The sequence below is a fragment of the Saimiri boliviensis genome, chromosome 12 (assembly GCF_048565385.1).
Source record: "Saimiri boliviensis isolate mSaiBol1 chromosome 12, mSaiBol1.pri, whole genome shotgun sequence".
Lineage (NCBI taxonomy): Eukaryota > Metazoa > Chordata > Mammalia > Primates > Cebidae > Saimiri > Saimiri boliviensis.
In genome coordinates this window covers 98,336,238-98,359,550 of record NC_133460.1, presented here as the reverse complement: position 1 = coordinate 98,359,550, position 23,313 = coordinate 98,336,238, and the positions used below count along the sequence as shown (strand labels likewise).

The 23,313-nt window shown below is 34.1% G+C and overlaps 1 protein-coding gene across 3 annotated transcripts in view; it reads right to left on the bottom strand.

Moving 5' to 3' along the window:
* Positions 1 to 23,313, bottom strand: part of NHLRC2 (NHL repeat containing 2) — a 62,333-nt gene that overhangs the window by 20,619 nt on the left and 18,401 nt on the right. For all 3 annotated transcript variants that reach the window (XM_003922188.4, XM_074382913.1, XM_039465368.2), the window contains exons 3-5: positions 21,915 to 22,370; positions 18,859 to 18,980; positions 14,145 to 14,274 (exon numbers count right to left, since the gene is read on the bottom strand). In XM_003922188.4, coding sequence (XP_003922237.3) covers positions 14,145 to 14,274; positions 18,859 to 18,980; positions 21,915 to 22,370 — 708 coding nt within the window. The remainder of the gene's footprint in view (positions 1 to 14,144; positions 14,275 to 18,858; positions 18,981 to 21,914; positions 22,371 to 23,313) is intronic.

Below are 23,313 nucleotides of genomic sequence, written 5' to 3'. Positions count from 1 at the left end.
AGTCCTCTACCCAGTTCTTTCATTTCTCTGAATGAAATAAAGTTACTCTTATGGTAATGTGACAGAGCACTAAAAGAAGAGGGCTCCTGAAAGCATTCCTTCACCTTCCTTAGCTTTGGAACCAGGTGGGTCTGGATTTGAATCATAAATGCATCACTATGTAATGTGAGAGCCTCAATTTCCTTATCTGTAAAATAAGCACATCATCACTCTCTACATAAGATTACTGGAATGAATTAAACAATGTAAGCAAAGTACCTAACATGGTGCCAGGCATCATGTTAGGTGCTGAACAATTTGCTGTCTTTCAACTTTTATACCTAGTGTGCTCCCTCTTTCCTCTTCCTAGAAAGCTTACCTCCAGATATGAACATTCATTCAGATCTCTGCTCAAGCTTCTTCCCTGCTCCTCCTAATACCACACACACACACACACACACACACACACACACACACCCCATGCTTAGCTCCTTACCTTGCTTATTTTTCATGGTAGCATTTATCACTCTTACATGTTATATATTTATTAATTTACTGCATTTCTCCTCTATTGACCATAAGGTCTAAGAGGAGGCTGGCAGCTTTTATTAGCAATTTTATTAGCAGCACATAGAATAGTTAGTGCCTGGCACAAGGCAAATGCTCAGTAGGTATTTGTTTAATGGGTAAACTTTCCCTTAGATGCCACAAAAAAGGAAAAATGGTCCTTTATTTTGTCATTATACATAAAAGCCCTAAAACTATCCGAATGATGGTTGGTATTCCCTAATAGTAGTAATGATTCATTTGTAATCAAAGAAGTCTGCTATAGATGTAAACCTGAGCTATTATCCTTTCAAACACTGACGCTGAATGGGAGTGGACGCCCACCCTAAAAAATGCTTTGGATATTTGATGGGTAATATATTGTATGATAACATAGTCATGCCAGATCATTTACATAATGATTACACTATTTTACTATAAATTATGCTTATTTCTTCTTTATACACACACACACACACACACACACACACACACACACACACACACACAGCACAGGTGGATTCCATTACCTATGAATTTCACTTTAGATATGGTAAAGGAGGCGTTTCAGAAAATTTATTATAGGAGGGGATTTGGGATCTGATAGGGCTGAGAACTCTGAAGCCACGCATAACAATAAAGCCTTTCAACATCTCTAAAAAGCTTCCATTCATGATAAAAACTCTTAGCAAACTAGGATCAGAAGGCATTTTATTTAATCTTATAAAGAACATTTTTAAGAGAGTCATAGTAAACATCCTCCTTAAGAATAAAATACAGCAAACATCCCCTGAGAATAAAAATGAGTGTTGATACCTACTATCAGCATTTCTATTTAACACCTTATGGAGCTCCTAGTTTGTGCAACAAAGAAGGAAAAAGAAGAGGAGTATACAAAGATTAGAAATAAAACTGTAGTTATTAGCAGATGACAGAATTATGTACACAGAAAATCTTCACAATTTTATAGAGGAATTTAGCCATGTTGAGTATAGTCAGTAAGCAAGGATAAATTATTTTATCAATTTTATTTATAAATTATATTATAAATTATTTTATATTTACAGCAGCAAACAAACATAAAAGAAAATTTATAATGACATTAAAAAACATCAAACACCTAAGGGTAAATCTAACAAAAGATTTATAAGCCTTCTACACTGAGAATTGTTATCGAGGGAAATAAACAGATATTTTTATACAACTTATCTTCATTGAAAAGTCAGCTCCGGCCAATGTTAGATCCTTGTAGGTAACAAGACTGCAAGGTTGACCAAGTAAATGAAAATCCTTTCAGCTTCTCAGGTCACAAGCCTTGGACTCATCCTTAATTCCTCCTTTCTCTCACATTGTCACACGTGATGATCCATCAGCAAATTATGTAGGCTTCTTATTCAAAATATATCCAAAATCTGACCACTTCTCACCACCTCCACCTCGACCTAAGCCGCCATCAGGGATTACTGCAAGAATTCCTTCTGAACTGGTTTGTCATCCTGTTCCCACCTTGAAAACTGCCTCTTTCTCATTCACTTCAATGTCCCACTCTAAGAAAATCTCAGAAGGGTGAGTTAAGCAAATTTAGCTCTAAGCCTTAGGAACAAAACCACTTGCTTTTCTTGGCTTGCTTTTAGAGCCTCTGTCTTGGCAAAGGAAAGCTATGTTGGTGCATAGCTGAGTAAAAGATCAAATTTAGCTCCACTACCTAGTTCTCCAGACAGGTTGGTCTAGCTCAGCTGAGGCTTACAACAAGAAGGCAAAAGCTTCCCAGTGACAGAGAAAATACGCGCGTTGGTTTAGTTTTGGTCTCTGTGTACTAATTTCCTTAAGATGCCCGAGGAATGAGAAGTAGAGAAGCAGCGGTTGTGTCAGGTCAGGGTTCAGGTGTTTGGAAATCTATATACCAACTTATTAGGATGATGATAATCACCATCCAGGTCACTTTCTGTGTTGATGGCACTGAGCTAATCACTTTACATGGATTAGTTCCTTTAATTTAACAACCTTAAAAAGTCTTATTATCATCGTCTTCATTTTATAAAAAACCAGCTTCAAAGAGGCTAAATAATTTGCTGAAATTCACACAGCTAAACTTGGAAAATGAATTCATTAGTGAATCTGACTCCAGATAATCAGTGTTCTGGTAAGAATAAAAGAACTACGGAAGTGAGCTTGTGCTCTTTGGTTCGGTTCTCTTGCTCGCCCCCTTTCGCCCTCCCTTCTGCCTCCGACCCATGGACTTAGCTCTGGTATCAAGTACTCAAGTGCATTTCTGTATGTGACTAGAAACAGGGATCTGATTAAATGTACCCACAGCCTCCTACTCCAGGATGCATAGCGAGGTTTATCCCTCTGCCTTTCTCTCCCTGGCAAAGGTCTATGGTTGAATAATCCCTTTAACCTTTATTTTCTAGTCCCTTGCCTTCCCATTTTTAGTTTGCTTCAGATTATCAGCATCTGTTTGTGACACTTTATAACAAAATTCTTATCTTATAGAAAATAATGATAATAGCAAACACGTATATTATGCTTTCTATGCACCAGGCACTGTTCTAAGTGCTTTACATATATTAATTCTCATCGTCATGATAAGCCTTTCAGGTAGGTACTAGTTGTATCCTCAATTTAGATGGGGAAACTGAGGTACAAAGAGGCTATGAAACTTGTCCCAAGTTACACAACTACTAAGATGGAGAGAGGGAACCACGGTGTGGCTTCATTGTACAGGGATGACCAAAAGCTGAGGGTAGAGTGCTAACACTTCAGAAAACTATCCAGCTAATCTAGGCCCCTGTGCTAAGGTAAAATCAGAAGGCAACAGCTGCCCAGCTGGAGGAATTTGAAAGATATGGTGCATTGACCTGGCAATAATAAAACTAAGGCCCAGCTTAGCTCCTGACCAAACTGACTAAATCTTCATAACGATAACCTAAGTGCTATTTAGCTCAGCCTCTATTGTTTTATACAAGATGACTGACATATAACAAACAATAAGAAGACACACATAAAAGAAAAAAAAATTACCCACTTTTAAATAACAAAGGAATGATCAGAAACAGACTCGAGGACAGTCCCCAAATTTGGACCTATCAAACACAGACTTTGAAATAACTATATAGAGTATGTTAAAGAACCTAGAGAAAAAGGTGGCCAAGACACCTAAATAGATAGGAAATTTCAGCAGAGATGAATCTATAAGAAATGCAAATACTGTATTAAAAAGGCACAATATTAGAGATAAAAAATTCCTTCAACAAATGATATGGTTTGGCCATGTCCCCACCCAAATCTTATCCTGAACTGTAATTTGAATTGTAATCCCCACATGTCAAGGGAGGGACCTGATGGGAAGTGATTAACCATGGGGGCAGTTTCCCCCATGCTGTTCTTGCAATAGTGAATGAGTTCTTAAGAGATCTGGTTGTTTGATATGTATCTGGCACTTCTCTCTTGATACTCTGGCTTGCCTGTCTGCTAAGTAAGATGTGACTTATTGCCCCCTCACCTTCTGCCATAATTTTAAGTTTTCTGAGGTCCCCCCAGCCATGTGGAACCGTGAGTTAATTAACCCTCCTTTCTTTAGAAATAATCCAGTCTCAGGTAGTATCTTTATAGCAGTGTGAGAATGGACCAATACAACAGGCTCATCAGTTGACTAGACACAGCTGAAAAAAGAATTAGTGACCCTGAAGATAAATCAATAGAAATTACTGCACAAAAAGAAAAAAAAAAAGAGTGAATAAAAAGAACAGAATATGCAAGAGTTATTGAATATAATATTAAAAAGAAATCTAACATGAGTAACTGAAGTCCCAGGAAGAGAAATACAGAAAGGGGCAGAAAAAAATATCTGAAGAAATGAGTGAGAATTTCTTGAAAATAATGAACATCAAACCACAGATCTGAGAATTCCAAGAAGGTAATTCTTAGGTTTATAAAACTAATGAAAACCAAAGATAAAATCCTGAAAGCAATCAGAGAAAAAAACACACTTTACATATAAAGAACAAGAGATAATGTTAAAACAGATATCTTGTGGAAAACTATGTAAGTCAAAAGACAATGGAGTGACATCTTTAAAGTATTAAGAAAAAAATGTTAATCCAGATTCACATATGGAACATAAATAACTTTCACAATGAAAGCTAGATAATTTTTCAGAACAGAATAAAGGGAAGAGAAGTCACTGTCAGCAGATCTGTGTCCTAAGAAGTTCTTCAGGCAGAAGCAATGACTCCCAACAGACATTTGGGACTTTAAGAAAACAGCCACTGTGGAAAACAATTTGGCAGTTTCTTATACACATTCACGTACCATATGACCCAGTAATCTCATTCCTAGGCATCTGCCCAAAAGAAGTTTTAAATGCGTATTACCACACACACACACAAAAACTGTGCATAAATGTTTATGGAGGTTTTTTATAGCCACTGAAAACTAGAAATACCTTCAAATGTCTATCAACTGGTGAATGAATAAACAAACTGAGTAGAGCCATACAATGAACTACTACTCAATGGTAAAAGAGAACAAACTACTGATACAAGGAACTACAGGGATGAATCTCAAAAGCATTATGCTAAATGGAAGAAGCCAGCCATGAAAGATGACAGAGAACAGAAGAGAGATCACTGCTGCCAGTTGCTGGAGTGGGTGTGGTGATGGTTGGAGGGGACCCCACAATAGGCTAAGAAATAATTTTTTGGGATAATGAAAATATTTTGTATCCTGACTGTGGTAAAAGTTATAAGACTGCACATATTTGTCAAATTTCATAGAATTATAAAGCTAATAAGGATAAATTTTACTTTATGTAAATTATACCTAATTAATCTAAAAAACTTAACCAATGTGATAAGGTAGTGTAAGAATCTTCTCTCAAATTTTAGACATAAAGATACAACTTCTTATTTTAACAAAACAAAAATGTACTAGTCGTACTGTATCAAATTTATTCCTTCAAAACTTTCTGTGTCATCTGATTATTTTTAAAGCAAAAATATTTTCATGGTATTATATATCACATTAATAATGGAAGTCAGAGAAGCATATTATTGAAGCACATAAATACCAACACTGTCGATTATCAGACTAGCATACTAAATAGTTGGATTTCAACCATTAAAGACTGTAAAAGAGTGGCTAAACTTCTCTCTAGGGAAAATACTGATTAAAGGGCCCAAAAAGGTTAATGGGATTCTGGCACGTTATGCTTTCTATAAATGACTCAAAATCAGGTAAAGTCTAAAGTACTTAGATACTGATAGGGGTTTCAGCTGGGTGCAGTGGCTCATACCTGTAATCCCAGTACTTTGGGAGGCCAAGGCAGGCAGATGACTTGAGGTCAGGAGTTTAAGATCAGCCTGGCAAACATGGTGAAACCCCATCTCTACTAAAAATACAAAAATTAGCCAGGTGTGGTGGTACAGGCCTATAATCCCAGCTACTCAGGAGGCTGAGGCAGGAGAATCACTTGAACCCAGGCAGCAGAGGTTGCAGTGAGCCAAGATCACACCACTGCACTCCAGCCTGGGCAAGACAGCCAGACTAGGACTCCAAAAAAAAAAAAAAAAAAAAAAAGATACTGATAAGGGTTTCAACCTTTATGCTAAAACATCTTTCAGGCCGTTATCTGGCATGAATGGAGTCAATAAAGACCTGATACCCATTTTAGAAACATTACAAAGTATCTGCTGAAAAACTGAACTTACTGTAATGAGTAATTTTTTTACTGCATGATGTTCTGGCCATATTAAGAATGACAATTAAAAAACGAACACAGATAAAACTTACTTTTGTAAAAATCACTTTATATTGCTTATTTTTATGCCTTTATGACTGTACAGCATAGTTAGGTTAAATATTCAGATACTATTTAAAATACATACACACATTCATTTACACATTATTTTTATGCCTTATTTTTATGCTTATTTTTATGCCTTTATGACTGTACAGCATAGTTAGGTTAAATATTCAGCTCTTGTGTCAGTTTGCGGAGAATGATGGTTTCCAGGTTCAGATACCATTTAAAATACATACACACATTCATATACACATTACGTGTATATTTAAAATATTGAGAGGTATATTTAAAATATTGAGAGGTCCCTTTCCTAGATCCCTTTTTTCAAATTTTTAATTGACCAATAATAATTGTGTATATTCATAGGGTACAATGTAATGCTTTGATCTATGCATACACTGTAGAAAGATTCAATCAAACTAACATATCCATGACCTTATCAACATTTTTTTCTGTGGTGCAAATGTTAAAAACTCTATTCTTGTAACAGTTGTGAAATACATATTAATAACCAGAGGTCAGTCACCACGCAGTGCACTATTATCGCTAAAACTTATTCCTCCAACTGAAACTGTACACTTTGATTAACCTCTTCTCCTTCCCATTTTCCTAGCCTCTAGCAACCACATTCCTATGTTCTTTTTCCGAGATTTTCTTATAAAACTTTAAAATTTATTTTTTATTTTAAAATTTCTGTTGTAGAGATACTGTGTCGCTATGTTGACCAGACTGGTCTAAAACTCCTGGCCTTAAGAAATCCTCTCACCTCAGTGTCCCCAAGTGCTGAGATTACAGACATGAGCCAGCATGTCCGGCCTAAGACTGATGTTTTTAGATTCCACAAATAAGATCATACAGTATCTGTCTGTCTGGCTTATTTCACTTAGCATAATGTCCTCTGCTTCCATCCATGTTGTCATGAATGACAGTATTTAAATTTGTGTAGTACTCCAGTATGCAGAAATACATTTTCTTCTTCTTTTTTTTTTTTTAAATTTAGTGATGAAGTCTTACTCTGTTGCCCAGGATGGAGTGCAGTGGCATGATCTTGGCTCACTGCAACTTCTGCCTCCTGGGTTAAAGCGATTCTCCTGCCTCAGCCTCCTGAGTAGCTAGCATTACAGGCACCCATCATCATGCCCAGCTAATTTTTACATTTTTGTAGAGATGGGGTTTCACCAGGCTGGCCACGTTGGTCTTGAACTCCTGACCTCAGGTGATCCGCCTGCCACAGCCTTCCAAAGTGCTGGGATTACAGGCGTGAGCCACCACGCTCGGCCTCAGATACACATTTTCTTTATCCATTCATCCACTAATGGACAGTTGGGTTGCCTCCATCTTGGCAATTGTGAATAATGCTGAAATAAACACGGGGGTGCAAATATCTCTATGACACAACAATTTTAAAGCCTTTATTAAGACTGCTGGATCATGAATATTCTATTTATAGTTTTCTTGAGGCACCTCCATATTATTTTCCAAAATGGCTGTATTAATTTACATTCCCAACAGTGTACAAAGGTTCTCTTTTTTTTCTGCATCCTCATCAACATTTATCATTTGTTATTTTGATAAAGTCATTCTAACAGGTGTGAGGTAATATCATGGTTCTAATTCTCATTTCCTTGACAATTAGAGATGACGAGTATTTTCTCACATATCTGTTTGCCATTCATATCTCTTTTGAGAAATGTTTGTTGATACTCTTTGCCCATATTTTGTTTAGGTTGTTTTCTTGCTATTGAGTTTAGTTTGAGTTCCTTACATATTTTGGAGATAAGTCCCTTATTGTTTGGGTTGCCTCCATCTTGGCAATTGTGAATAATGCTGAAATAAACATGGGGGTGCAAATATCTCTATGACACAACAATTTTAAAGCCTTTATTATGTAGGACTGCTGGATCATGGTTTGCAGATATTTTGTCTCAACCCATAGGTTGTCTCTTCATTCTGTTAACTGTTTTCTTTGCTATATGGAGCTTTTTGTTTTGATGCAATCCCACTGGTCTATTTCTGCTTTTGTTGCCTGTGTTTTTGGAGTCCTATCCAAGAAATCATTCATTGCCCAGATGGATGTCGTGGAACTTTTCACATTTTCTTCTTGTAGCTTTACAGTTTCAGGGCTTATAAGTCTTTAATCTATTTTGAGTTGGTTTTTGAATATGATACAGTCCAATTTCATTCTTCTGTATGTGGCTATCCAATTTTCCCAAAACCATTTATGAAAGGAATTGTCCTTTCCTCATTGTATGTTCTTGGCACTTTTGTTGAAAACCACTGGACTGCAAATACTTGGGTTTATTTCTGGGTTTTCTATCCTGTTTGGTCGATATGTCTGTTTTTATAACAGTACCATGATGTTTTGATTACAATAGCTTCGTATTTTGAAATCAGGAAGTGTGATGCCTCCAGCTTTGTTCTTTCTGCTCAAGATTGCTTTGGTTATTCATATTCAGGATCTTTTCCAGTTCCATACACATTTTAAGATAGTTTTTTTCTATTTCTACGAAAAATGATGGCACAGTTTTGATAGAAATTACACTGAATCTGTAGAATGCTTTGGGTAGTATGAACATTTTACCATATTAAATCTCCCAATCCATGAACATGAGATATCTCTCCATTTATTTGCCCTCTTCAAGTTCTCTCATCTATGTTTTATAGTTTTCTGTAGAAAACATATCTTTCCACCTCCTTGGTTAAATTTACTCTTAAGTATTTTACCTTTTCAAATGCTACTGTAAATGAAATTGTTTCCGTAATTTCCTTTTTGGATATTCATTGTTAGTATATAGAAACACTTACTAATTTTTGTACGTTGATTTTGGAATCTTTACCAAATTTATCAGCTCTAATAGTCTTTTGGTAGAGTCATAAGCATTTTTTATATATAAGATCATGTCATCAGCAAATAGAGACAATTTCACTTTTCTTTTTCCATATGGATGCCTTGTATTTATTTTTCTTGCCTAATTACTCTAGCTAGGACTTCCAGGACTATGCTGAATAGAAGTGGCAAGAGTGAACATCTTTGTTCCTGATCTTAGAGGAAAACATTTTAACTTTCACCATTGAGGATGTTAGCTGTGAACTTGCCATATATAGCTTTCTTATGTTCCTCCTACACTTATTTTTTTTTTGAGTTTTTATCATGAACAGATGTTGAATTTTGTACAATATTTTTCTGCATCTATTGAGATGATCATGTTGTTTTTCTCCTTTATGCCAATATATCACAATTATTGGCTTATGTATGTTGAACCACCTTTGCTTCCTTGGGATAAATCCCATTTGATCATGGTAAATGATCTTTTTAATATGCTGTTGCCTTCAATTTGCTAGTAATTTGTTGAGAATTTTTGCATATAGGCTTGTAGTTTTCTTGTAGTGTCCTTAACTGGCTTTGGTATCAGGGCAATGCTGTCCTTGGAAAATAAGTTTGGAAGTATTCTCTCTTCAATTTTTTAGAAGAGTTTGAGAATGATTGGTATGGTTCTTTAAATGTTTGGCAGAATTCAGCAGTGAAGTCATTGAGTCTTGGGCTTTTCTTTGAAGGGAAATTTTTTTATTATTGATTTACTTTCCTTTCCCATTATTGGTCTCTTCAGCTTTTCTATTTCGTCCTGATTCAGTATGGTGACTTGCACGTTGCCAGGAATTCATCCATTCCTTCTATGTTTCCCAGTTTGTTGGTGTACAGTTGTTCCTAGTAGTCTCTTATGATTGTTTGTATTTCTATAGTACTAGTTGTTTTCTCTTTCATTTCTGATTTTGTTTGAGTCACCTCTCTTCCTTTGTTTAGCTAAAAGTTTGTTGATTTTAACTTTCAAAAAAAAAAAAAAACTTTCAGTTTCATTTATCTTTTGTGTCTTGTTTACTTTTGCTCTGACCTTTGTTATTTCTTTCCTTCCACTGAGTTTGGGTTTAGTTTGTTCTTCATGTTTTTTCCTAGTTCCTGAAGGTGTGACAGTAAGTTATTTAAATCTCTCTTCTTTTCTGATGTAGGCATTTATTGCTATAAACTTCCCTCTCAGGACTGCTTTTGCTGCATTCTGTAAGCTTCGATATGCTGAGTTTTCATGTTCATTTATATTATCTCAAGACATTTTAAAACTTCCCTTTTAATTTATTCTTTGACCCACTGGTTCTTCAAGAGTATTTTGTTTAATGTTCACATATTTTCAAGTTTTTCAAGATTCCTCCTGTTATCGATTTCTCATTTTATGCCAATGTGGTCAGAAAGATACTCAATATAATTTCGAACTTCTTACATTTGTTAAGATTTGTTTTGTGGCCTAATATATGATCTATGTTCTGTGTACATTTGAGAAGAATGTGCATTTTGTTGCTGTTGAATTACTCTATAAATATGTGTTAAGTCCATTTGGTTTAAAGCATAGTTCAAGTCCAGGGCTTCCTTACTCATTTTCTGTTTAGATAATCAAACGTTGAAAGTGGGGTATCAAAGTCTACTATTATTGTAATACAGTCTATCTCTCCCTTCAGCTCTATTAATATTTGCTTTATATATCTAGGTGCTTTGCATTGGGTATACATATTTACATTTGTTATAACTTCTTGATAAATTGACTCTTTTTTATTACATGACATTGTCTCTTTATAGTTTTTGACTTAGAGTCTATTCTGTCGGATATATGTATTAGCTACCCCTGCCTAATCTCTTCTTGAAGTATGTTGTTTATTAAGCTGGAATCCTTCGTTTAGTATTTGTCCTCGCTATATTTCATTCTCTTTACCCCATCTATTTTTTCTTTTTAATGTTTAATTTTCATTAAATATGGCTATGGAATACATGTCATATTTCAAGGTAAAATAATAACACCCATGTGCACACTACCAAACTCAAGAAAACATTATTTAAAATGCTGTGCATCCCTCTGTGATCATACCCTATTCCTCCTCCTACCACAAGGAACCAGTAGTATAAGATGTACATTTATCATTCTTCTTTTTAACTTTATTATGTCTGAATGGATCTCCCAATGATTGTATTAAAAGCTACTGTACTTTTTAAAAGAAATATTGTAGATTTCTACATGTAAAGAAATTATATTGTACATATTCTGTAACTTGCTTTTATCACTCAAAGTATTCCTTGTTTTATTTGTCCAGGCTGCTAGATGTAGCGGTAGTTTGTTGACTTGTACTATAGAACAGCTCATACTAAAATACAATTTTGTAAAAATAATCATAAGTAGAGCTAATCTATGATCCAATTTCTCCATACTCTGACAACATAAATTAATCCAGGATTGGATTTTAGAGTAATTTAAAGCAGTGGTTCTTAAAATGTTTTGAGTAAAATACCACTTTGAAAATCTGATCCAAATCTGACCAATTTCCCCAAATATTAAATTCTCAGAATTTCTGAGTTAACACCCAGTAAGTTATAAGTACCTTGTAAAGCCAAACCACCAATGCCTTGGTATATAATACAAGGCTAAAAACTCATGGATTAGAGCAGTCATTGTGATTACAGGTCTTTCACACAGTACCTGAAAACCATTTTCTATTAATGAGCACTCTGTAAGATGCTGAGATTAAGTGGAAGCAAGATTACTCCTCCTGCCAAGTACCTGCAGTAAAGATATTTTCAGGTGTAAATTAAATGCTGAACCATGATCTGTTGAGCTAAGGTAGGATTCATTTTGTTTAACGAAAACTGAACTTAGTAAAAATCTGAGTCTGAAATAGTCACTCCAGTTGCAACGTGAGGGAGTGCTTATCAACAATCACAATTTGCCTTCAAAGCAATGTGGGTGCATTCTCAACACAGAGATAAACAACAAGAAATTCCATGCCAGAAAGTATGATTTTAAAAATTTAAGCCTAGAAAAAAAATTAACTACTTCTTGGCCATTACATAAATCTAACTTAGCAAAGCATTCAGGAAGGTATATCTTATTTTTAAGCAATGCAAATTTTGATATGTGTGATAGGTTATAATTACTATTCTCAATTCCTCACTCATCTCTAGTAATGTTATATATCCACATCCTTGCCATGGACTCATACAGGTAAACTGCACATCACTGCTCCATGGCTTGGAGCTTGGTTATGTGACTTATTTTAGTAACAGAAGGTAGGAAAACATGTCAAGAGCAAAGAGGTCTTACCGTCTTGTACTCCTGCCTTTTGTCAAGAGAAGAAAATGTCTGAGAAAGCCGTTAGTCCAAGAAAGATGAATAACAAATGAACCAGATCTGGACCTAAGAAACAGCTTAGAACCAAGCCCAGTCTGGCTCAGCATTTATCAGATGAACTCTAATCTCATATATGAGCAAGAAATAAAGGCTTAGGTTTGTAAAAGTTTGGGAATGCAGCATTTTTGTGGCAATTACCAACAGACCCAGTAGGTATAGGTTATAAGTTGTAAAATATAAATATCAATAACTAACTTACTTTAGGGATTACTGACTATAAATCACTAGGGGTTTATACACAAAAGGCATACTTTTTTTTCTTCCTTGAGAGATGGCAGTATCACACCAAAGCAATAATTAATCAACCACTACTACTATGTTACTGACAGATATGTTTCAGACTATTTTCCCCATCTATAAAATATATGTTCAAATAGCTTCCTGGTGTATCAAACGCAGGGACGTAAAAATGAAAAGTACTGATGAGGATTTTCCCTGAAATTATTTAGAATTGCTAATGCATGGTAATAAAACGGAGACTGAGTTTTAGTTCATTATATTACTCTTTCAAAATTCTCTACATATGAAGTGTCCCTTACCAACCCCCTTGGTGAACTATGAAACAAATTATAGATGTTTATAACATTCAATTCCATAAATAGAGTTCTCAGAAACAACCTACACAAAATACTTAAGATAAATGTTAAGTGCAGGTAGTACTAGAAGTCCACTCATTTATTTTATGCATATTAAGTGCTTTATAAATGTTACTAAGAACAAAAAGTAGGGTCTTTGAATCATAATTAAATTGGCATCATAACAGAAAATTATGTCAAATGTAAAGCCCTTCAACTAAGTTGGTAGTAACACATTCTTTAAATATATTAAGAAGACACCAACCATTTAGTCCCAGATTCCATTTTCAATGTATTCTACTAACTTTGCTTACTCATTAATCCAATATTAGACATGTAAATGACCATCTCAGTACCACTAAGAGCCAATAAAAAATAAGAATACTAATAAAAGTATTCCTCAGTTTCTTTTAGTCAATGATGAGGTAATAAAGATAATAAAGATAAGGTTAAGTTTCATTCATTATCAATATCTACACAATTCAGTCGGGTATAAGTTTAATTGTTCAAAAAAGCGATCATACTTTAATACAAATTTCAATCTAAAAAAGCAGCTGCCTCTTTGATTTCTTTATCAAACTAGAGTATGTAAGGACACTGTAAGTTCCTTATTTAAAAATAATAAATTAATAAATTTATTTTTATTGATTACTGTTCAAGAATAATCTGAAGTTCTGAAAGCATCATCTTTTCAATATAAGAATATTCAGAACTACATTAATTGGAAGATGCATCTAATATATAATTCTTTAGAGTAACACATAGTCTATCTTATAGATAAAATATAATATGTAATATTATATATAGTATATACCCTAGTATATATAATATATATCTATATTACTGCTAGCTTTGTTTTTACATGATTAACAAACTCCAAGGCATAGGTATAAAAGTATAAAATAAAGTAACTAGCAATAGAATTAGTCCAAATGACCATCTCAAGAATATTTTTAAATCTTATTTTCATTAAATAAAATTTACTTTTACATTTAATATTAAAAGTTCACATACCTGACGTTCCAAAAACTACATCCCAAGGGGAACTAATAGGCTGTTGTTCTCCTTTTGCTCCACCTTCTTTATCTGTACCTTGAATTCCAATGCCAGCTACAGTGCTCACCTTCTCAGCTTCTAGGTCAATCTACAGAAATATAAAGGATGGCTTTATGCAATGAATGCTACTCTTGCTTTTGTCTTCCACTGTGTAAAGATTTTCAATAGACATGTAGAGTGTATGTGCAACACAATGCTTTATTTAAAGAAAAAAAAAGGCTAGTCAATTATAGAATGAACTTCTTACTCAAATGCACATTATCAGTCCCTTTCATTTCCCCACCTGTCCATTCCCACTTTTCCACTCTTATCCCCTTCTCCCAGCATGCCTCCAACAGATCTGGCACTGACCTCATCTTAACTAAAAAACAAACAAACAAACAAAAATTAAAGAAAATGAAATTTTAAAACACAATGTAGCAAAACACATTTCTAAAAATTAAATGCACATATTTCAATTGTGCTCAGCTGGTGACTGACACACATTAAAACTTTTTATGTGCCAAGCACTGATCCAATAGTGAGCATGCCAACTAGTCATCCAGCCATGCTCATAGTAACTACATGACTATGATTTTAATGTTTTAGAGAAAACAAAAATACAGATCATTAAGTAACTTTTTCTTCAACATCCCACAGTTAGTAAGTCAAGAAGCTGGAACCCAAACCCAGGCAGTTCCATGACACGACGTTGACTTTACTTCATAACTGAAACACTAATATATTCTACTGGGAAAACATGTTCTGCTTTCATCTCCTGAGACCTTCTCCCCAACATTTTATCAGGAAAATGTTCAAACATACAGGAAAGTTAAAAGATTTTTATAACAAATATCCATATACCTGCCACTTAGATTCTATTCAATATTTCACTTAATTGCTTTATTGCATATTTAATACAGCTATCAATAGAAAGAAATTTTCCTTATTTCATAGATATCTTACTCCCCAAAGCTACAGCAAATATTAAACTTTTGGAGAAAATTTACATGTATTTAAGATTATGAGCATGACAAGAAACCCATCATTGCTACTAATGCTTAAAAGCAAGAGAGGTACTGGCCAGCAATACAGTAAAAGGAAACAGGAAATTTAAAAATCAGAAGGGAATTTGTTTTTGCAGACAATATGTTTACATAAGAAACAATCAAAAGATTTTTTCAGAAATGGACAAGCTGGTCCTAAAATTCTTATTAAATTGCAAGGGACCTAGGATAGCCAAAATAATCTTGAAAAAGAAGAAAGTGGGAGGACTTCTATGTCTCAAATTCAAACCTTATTAAACCTACAGCAATCAAAACAGTGAGGTACTGGCATAAGGACAGACATAGAGATCAATGGAATAGACCTGTCCATACACCTATGATCAACTAATTTTCAACAAAGCAGCTAAGGCTCTTCAACGGAGAAACAAAAGTCTCTTGGATAAATGTTTCTGGGATACCTATATACCCACATGTAAAAGAATGAAGTTGAACCCCTACTTCACACCATATACAAAATCAACTCAAAATAGATCAAATACCTAATTATAAGAGCCAAAACTAAAATACTTTTAGAATAAAACACAGGAGTAAATCATGGTGACCTTGGATTTAGCAATGGATTCTTACAACAACAAAAACATAAGCTACAAAAGGAAAAAATGGACCAATTAGTCATCATCAAAATTTAAAACTTCTATGCATCAAAGAACACAATTAAATAAGTATAAAAGCAAGCCAAAAAATGTAAAAAAGCATTTGCAAATCATATATCTGATGAAGAACCCGTACATAGAATATACAAAAGATTCTTACAGCTCTATTATGGAAAAGACAACCCAATTAAAAATTTTGGCAAAGAATCTTAACAGACACTTTTCAAACACATAAAAATGGCCCATAAGCACAGGAGAAGATACTTGACATCATTAGTCATGAGGGAAAGGCATATCAAAACCACAATGAGATGCCACTTCATATCCAGTAGGATGGCTAGAATTTCTAAAAAATAAAAACTAACAAGTGTGAACATGTAGAAAATTGGAATCCACAGGTAAGATGGTGCAATTGCTATAGAAAATAATTTAGCAGCTCTCAAAAGATTCAGCATAAAACATATAACTGTACAATATCAGTTCTAGGTATCTACCATGACAAATAAAAATGTATGTCCGTGTAAAACTTACATATAAATGTTCACAATAAGATTATGCGTTAACAGCCAAAAGTAACAAAATATGCACAATAACCAAAAAACAATCTAAATATCTATGAATGGTGAACTGATAGATAAAATGTCATATATTCACACAACAGAATACAAAGAAATGAACTACTGACATGTTATTTCATACATGAACTTTTTAGTATGCAAAATGAAGGAAGCCACATAGAAGAAAACATATGATTCTATTTATATAAAATGTTTGGAAACGGCAAACTTACAGAGACAGAAAGGAAATTAATGGTTGCCAAAGGATGGCAGGAGATAGGAACTATTTGTAATTGGTCACGTGGGTTCTTACTTGGGGGATGAAATGTTTTAAAAACAATGATTACAGTTGCAAAACCTGTTAAATTTACTAAAACCTAATCAATTGTAGGCTTGAAATGGGTGAACTTTATGATATGTAAAATACAGCACGATAATTTAAAAATATACACAAAACACTTTGTTTTACAAGATCACATACAAATAAAAATATATGCATTAAATATACCACAATGGTTGCTTATAGGTATGTTTAAGGGAAATGAGAGTACGAGGGGGATGGGGAAGCAGGAAAATTTACAAATTAAATAAATTATTTTAATGAGAAGGATCTGCATGGAACAGTAATGTTTGTGAGCTGTGAATTTTAGTAGTATAATCAACTCAATCTTCTGCAAATGAGGTCTTAAACAAAAATAAAACACAATAAATATTCTTATATTTTTAAAAGGAAAAATAATTCTTATATTCTTAAAAGGAAAAATAAGAGACTTACACTACTTTCCATTTTTGCAGACACCATATTAAGTCATCATATAGAACAATTTCAGGTAACCTAAATTTGCTATTATGCTAATGCATAAATATTTGAAATGCAGCACATAGTCAATACTCCAAAATCCATTAAGTTGTAAAGCAAGAGAAATACAATTAAAAAAGGACAAGTACTCCCTGAATGCTACAGGCTATTTTACTACTTCAATACACTGTTGGATGTCTAGCCCCTCTGATGAATTACAGAAGCATACAACCCCAAAAAGATAATGATAAAAAATATTGATCATTAAGAACTTACTAAGTAAAACCACTTTCCCCTAAAATATACACCATAGAAACATTAGTCCTTTGAGAAGCTCTGCCTATAAAGGGCTCTCTGGTCAAATAAGTCTAGAAATGCTGCACAAATATTCCCCTCTTAATGCACTCAACAATACATTAGCATATTTAAGTCTGGAAGAAGAAAGTTCCAAGACTTTTAAAAATACTTCTGCTTTAATGTACTAATCCACAAAATCTGTTTTTCATGTAACACTTTTTTATATTAAGAGGAATACACAATTTTGAAAATGCTTCATGAAACAGATATTATTTGCTCACAAATTTATCCAACAAATATTTGTTGAATACCTGCCATACATAGGCCAGTTCTTTTCTAGGTGCTAGGATTCAGTAGTAGACAAAACATATTTCTAGGCCTCAGGGAGACTTACACTACAGTGCATTTATTAGACATTCTATGTATTTTTTTCTATCATGTATATAGGTGATTATATTTTAAAATAAATGAGGATAAATGTTAATATTGAAAGAAAAAGTGAGAAAAGCAAGAAAGTATCTGAAACAATGTATTTAGACAGGATGAGCATGATGAACTTGGTTATTTTACAAACATATGGCAACGTAAAGACCCGTGGTTTAGCCAAAACAAACATCAGTAGGAAATGTCTGAAATAACTGAGTACATCTACAATGGAGTGTGATATCGTCATATCAATCATGTGGCTAATACGGAAAAAAATACAGTTAGAAAAACCTGCAAAACATTATGTATGCATAGCATGATTACATTTGTTTTTAAAAATTTTTCTAAAGTCTTTTTAATATCAATTTATTTTTATAAGAATAGAAATTTCCAAAAAGACACACTTTAACAGTGGATGATTACCTCTAGGGAACTGGAATTGATGGTCAGGGGACTTTTTTTTACCTTTACGTATTAGCTGACTTTTCCAAAATAAGAACACATATTAGTTTTATAGTAAGATAAAACAAGTTTTAAGACTAATTGGCTAATCAGTATTTCCAGCCAAAGCATAAGAATTAAAGAGAAGCAGGAGAGGTATGATTTTTTTTTTTTTCTAGTTTGAGAAAATTTAACTGAAAAAGGGCAAAGGATCATTATAAACTAGCAGTTAGAAAAATACTTCAAAATGAGGAGCTTTTGAGTGATTAGGCACACAGCTTTGAAACAAAGTGTTAAAAAAGTACTGAATGCGGTTTTCTTCTGTGGCAACTACATACTGACACAAATAAAAAGAGGATACTTGAGAATAAAACTAAAGTACCCCAAAAAAAGCAGAACAAGGACACTGACATACAGAAGCATCACTCTTTAACTACTAACATTTAATGTAGCAAATACATATCACTTTTCTGATTACAAGTATTAAAACTTAAATTTAAAATGAAAAATTACCTTTCTTATAAGGTGGTTTTCAGTGTCTGCCACATATATGATATTATTCATTATGGCTACACCCTGTGGAGAATTAAAAGTTGATTCTGAAAATATTCCATCTTTTCGTCCAGGGTTGGGTCCTAAAATAAGATGAAATTTCTCACTTAAGATGTGATCTCAAGGTAAAACAAAATAAAACTTGTATTTAATGCTAGGATTTTAATATAAATAACATGATATGTCCATTTAAAAACTAAAACGTTCCCCATGGGACATTTTTCTCAAGAGTGAATTTGCTAATGATAGGGCTCATGGTATAATTACTAGAGCACTTAAGCACAGTAGCATAAATCAGAAGAAAATAATTTTAAAAGCATTCTAATTATCCATTACCTAGACTACAAAGATTTACACATAATTTCAATTGTTCAGCAGATGAACAGTTTCTAACAATTTTGAAAGCTATGCTCCTTGGATAATACAAGGGAAATCAGCCCTAGAAAAATACACATGGCTAAATTGTTGCAAACAATCCTAGATCCTGAGGACCGTTCAAGCCTTTCGTAAGAGGCCAAGGACCCCAGATTAAGAATCCTTCTTAGCTGCTATTTCACTTTGCCACAAAGTCCTACCATATATCATACACACTATAGGAGAGAGTGATTCTAGTCCGCTTCTCAGTTTTTACAATTCATGTAGAGTTTCAAGGGTGGGGAGTATAACACAATAAAATATCACTGTTATTTCCATGGCCAGCAGACAAGCCATTCAAGGCCTTTAAATCAGCAGTTCAAACTATTTGTGGAATTCCATTGTCCTAGGTGTCCATAAGAAAGATAGTATAATATAGCAGCTAGAAAACAAACTCAGCCGGGCGTGGGGGCTCATTCCTGTAATCCTAGCAGTTAGGGATGCTTCAGGCAGGCGGATGACCTGAGGTCAGCAGTATGAGACCAGCTTGGCTAACATGGTGAAATCCCGTTTCTACTTAAAACACAAAAATTAGCCGGGCATGGTGGCTTGTGCCTGTAATCCCAGCTACTCGGGAGGCTGAGGCAGGAGAATTGCTTGAACCTGGGAGGCAGAGGTTGCAGTGAGCCAAGACAGTGCCATTGCACTCCAGCTTGGGCAACAAGAGTGAAACTCCGTCTCAAAAACAAACAAACAAACAAACAAACAAACAAACAAACAAACAAACTCAAGGCCTGGCACAGTGGCTCACACCTGTAATCTCAGCACTTTGGGAGGCTGAGGCAGGCAGATCACTTGAGGTCAGGAGTTTGAGACCAGCCTAGCCAAAACAGTGAAACCCAGTCTCTAAAAAAATATAAAAAATTAGCCAGCTGTGGTGGCAGGCACCTGTAATCCCAGCTACTTGGGAGGTGAGGCAGGAGAATTGCCAGAACCTGGGAGGCACAGGTTGCAGTGAGCCGAGATCATGGCACTGCATTCCAGCCTGGACAACACAGCAAGACCCCATCTCAAAAAAAAGAGAAAACAAACTCAAGAGCCCAGTAGGCCTGGTCTAAATCTCTTCCTAGCTGATAATTTGGGCAAGTCCTTTGTGTTCTTCTGTAAAATGGAACTAATAATAGTACCTAACTCATAGCATTGTGCAGGCAAAAATGAGTTCACACAAGTAAAGTGCTTCAAATAATGCCAGATATACAGTGCTTGTTGTAACTATAATTGTTAATAATACCATTATTGTCATTAATATCAATAAGAGTTCCCTGAAAAAAAAGGGAGAGTTCTCTGGTTACATGAGATTGGAAAATACTGTGTACTATACCCCATCATAAGGAAAATTACCAGAGCAAAAAATCTGAGAAATATTATATCATCACCAATAAAAATCTGTTAGATAACATTAAACCTGAGTTTATCTGAGTCTATTTGAGTATTTCGTAAGTGTATCTGACCAAAGAATTATTTTTAAAAAATTAAAGAATAACTATGTCAAAAGGTAACAGTATTTCTAGAAATATCTTTGGTTAGTGTAGCTTGCTGCTGGTTTCTTCTTAAAGAATGTTCACCTACACTATTTTGAAAATTACAGAGTCTATTAAACACTTTAAATCACTTAAATTCATGCTGCTACAAAAGACATTTTTTGAGTTACAAATCAATTCTCATAACTGCCTATCATAAATCAAAATACCAAGTAGCCAAAACAAAACAAATACCACAAACACAACACATACTCTAACTTGGCATATTAAGAATAACATCACAGCACAGGAATACAACTAGCTTTTTTATTTTAGGAACTCAGACATTCCTACTTTACGTACTAATGCTGCATGTATTACTAAAGCAGGACTGACTGCAAAAAGATATGAATTACTTTTGTCTTTGACTAACATGTTGTCATATGTCAGTTCAGCTTACATAAGCAGGATTAATAAGAATGTACTCAATAGAGTTTATTAATTATATAGATGTAACCAAGAGGTAGTTTCAGATCTAAGACCAGGGAGATACAGAACAAAATGATTTATGCTTCCATGATACTTACACATTATAAGCATCATGCTGCTACACCTATTTCTATTCTGGAAGTAGGGCAAGAAACATGTTCAAGTTGTTATAAAAGAAAGGTGAAAAAATTATATACAAATTCTGCTTATCTATTTTATAATCTACTTCTCAAGTTCATGGAGCACTGACATGATCTTTAAAAAAATAAGGCTATACTTTTTTGGAAAGTGAAATACAGTAATTCCACTTAAAAATGTCTGAAATCTAAAATGTCTATGTTTTCATAAGACACAGTAAGTTTGGCAGTTTTTTAACAAAACAAGAGTGAATGTATAAATATACCTAAAAGCTGAACTATTTCCTCTTTTTGACCTGGACCTTTTTTGGTGTTTCTGCTTGTTTTATGAGGGAGTGAGAAGAGGTTAATTCAGACATCATACATTAATTTACAAAAAATTTGTGTTAGGAAGTTAAGTCCATGTATATCACCTTTCTATAATTAGTTTTCATTCAGACATTTCAACTTTTATATTTACCTGAACTATTTTTTTACTGAAAACATATTATATATCATAATCAGAAGCAAACTTTACCTCCAATGCTATATTGAATTTGTCCATTCTTCCAAACGACCAAAATTCTATGATGTCCAGTGTCTGCTATTACCAATCTATTAGTAACTTGGTCTACTGTTACTTTGCCAGGAAATAGCAATGGTGAAGGTGGCAAAGAATCTTTATAGGGTTTTATTCCAATTTTATCATCTCTGATCTGTCCCCTGTCTTTGTAATACTTTAAAGCAACTGAAGTATATAAAAATAATTTGTCTTTGTGTCCCTCGCCAATCAAAGAAAACAACATGTTTCCTCGAGGTCCAAGTATGACTAGAGTTGGCCAGCAGGAAACTTCTAGTTCTTGCCAAAGGCTGGCATCTGCATCATTAACCACAGGGTGGGTGATGTTGTATCGAAGAACGGCACTCTTAATGTTATCCAGGACTTTTTCATTTGGAAACTTAGCCGAGTGAACACTAATAATGAGAAGACCATCTGAAAGGAAAAAATTATATGTAAACATTATTAAATATTTAAGTTTGAATATCATCATTCACACATTAGGTTTTAGGTCACTAATAAATATTAAAAGTTCTTAGATGAAAAAAACAAAAAACAAAAAGTAAAACTACACTGGGATCTTCAACTGCATTTTAACACACATATAAAAACTAACAAATTTAAATCTCATGACAATCTTATTACATAAAAACAAATATGATTAAATTCATATGGCTATTGCAGGATTAAAATCCTTTTTTTCTTCTATTTAGATAATGCTATAAAAATCATCTTTATTTTCTTATGAAATGCTGAAATTTTTTCCACCTATAAGTCCCTTTGAAATACAGAGTTGACTATGCTGCTTTTGGGAGGTATTTATTGTTACATCACTTTCTTATTTTTTTAAATCTAACCTTACATTATAGAGTAACAAAATAAATATAAGCAAGATGTTTCCATAATATAAGGCTTTTGATTTATTTAAAATTCTTATTGTATGGTTCTTAGAACAAACCTTTCTGTAGAAAGAACTGCTGAAAACAACATACTTCTTTTATCTAATCAATACATTATTTCAAGAAGTTAGTACCAAAAACAAACAAACAAACAAACAACAACAAAAAATAACCACCTGTTAGGCTGGATACAGTGAAAAATTGCAATATTGACTACCAAGGTAGCAGAGATATAATTTCCCAGCAACTCGTGCTTCTATTGCAACTATTAATTCTGAAACATGCTCGAAGACAGAGAAAAGTAAACGTGACCAGGTAGATCGTACAGGAGGGTCAAAACTCAGAAAAGCAAATGACAGAATAGTGAGCTGCCAATTTTATTTTCCTTTTCCACCCTTTTCCTAGCTTTGCCCTGAGAGTGGGTCCCAGTTTTGGAGCTGCATGAGGCACTAAAATTCCAGTAGAAACCCCACTGCAAT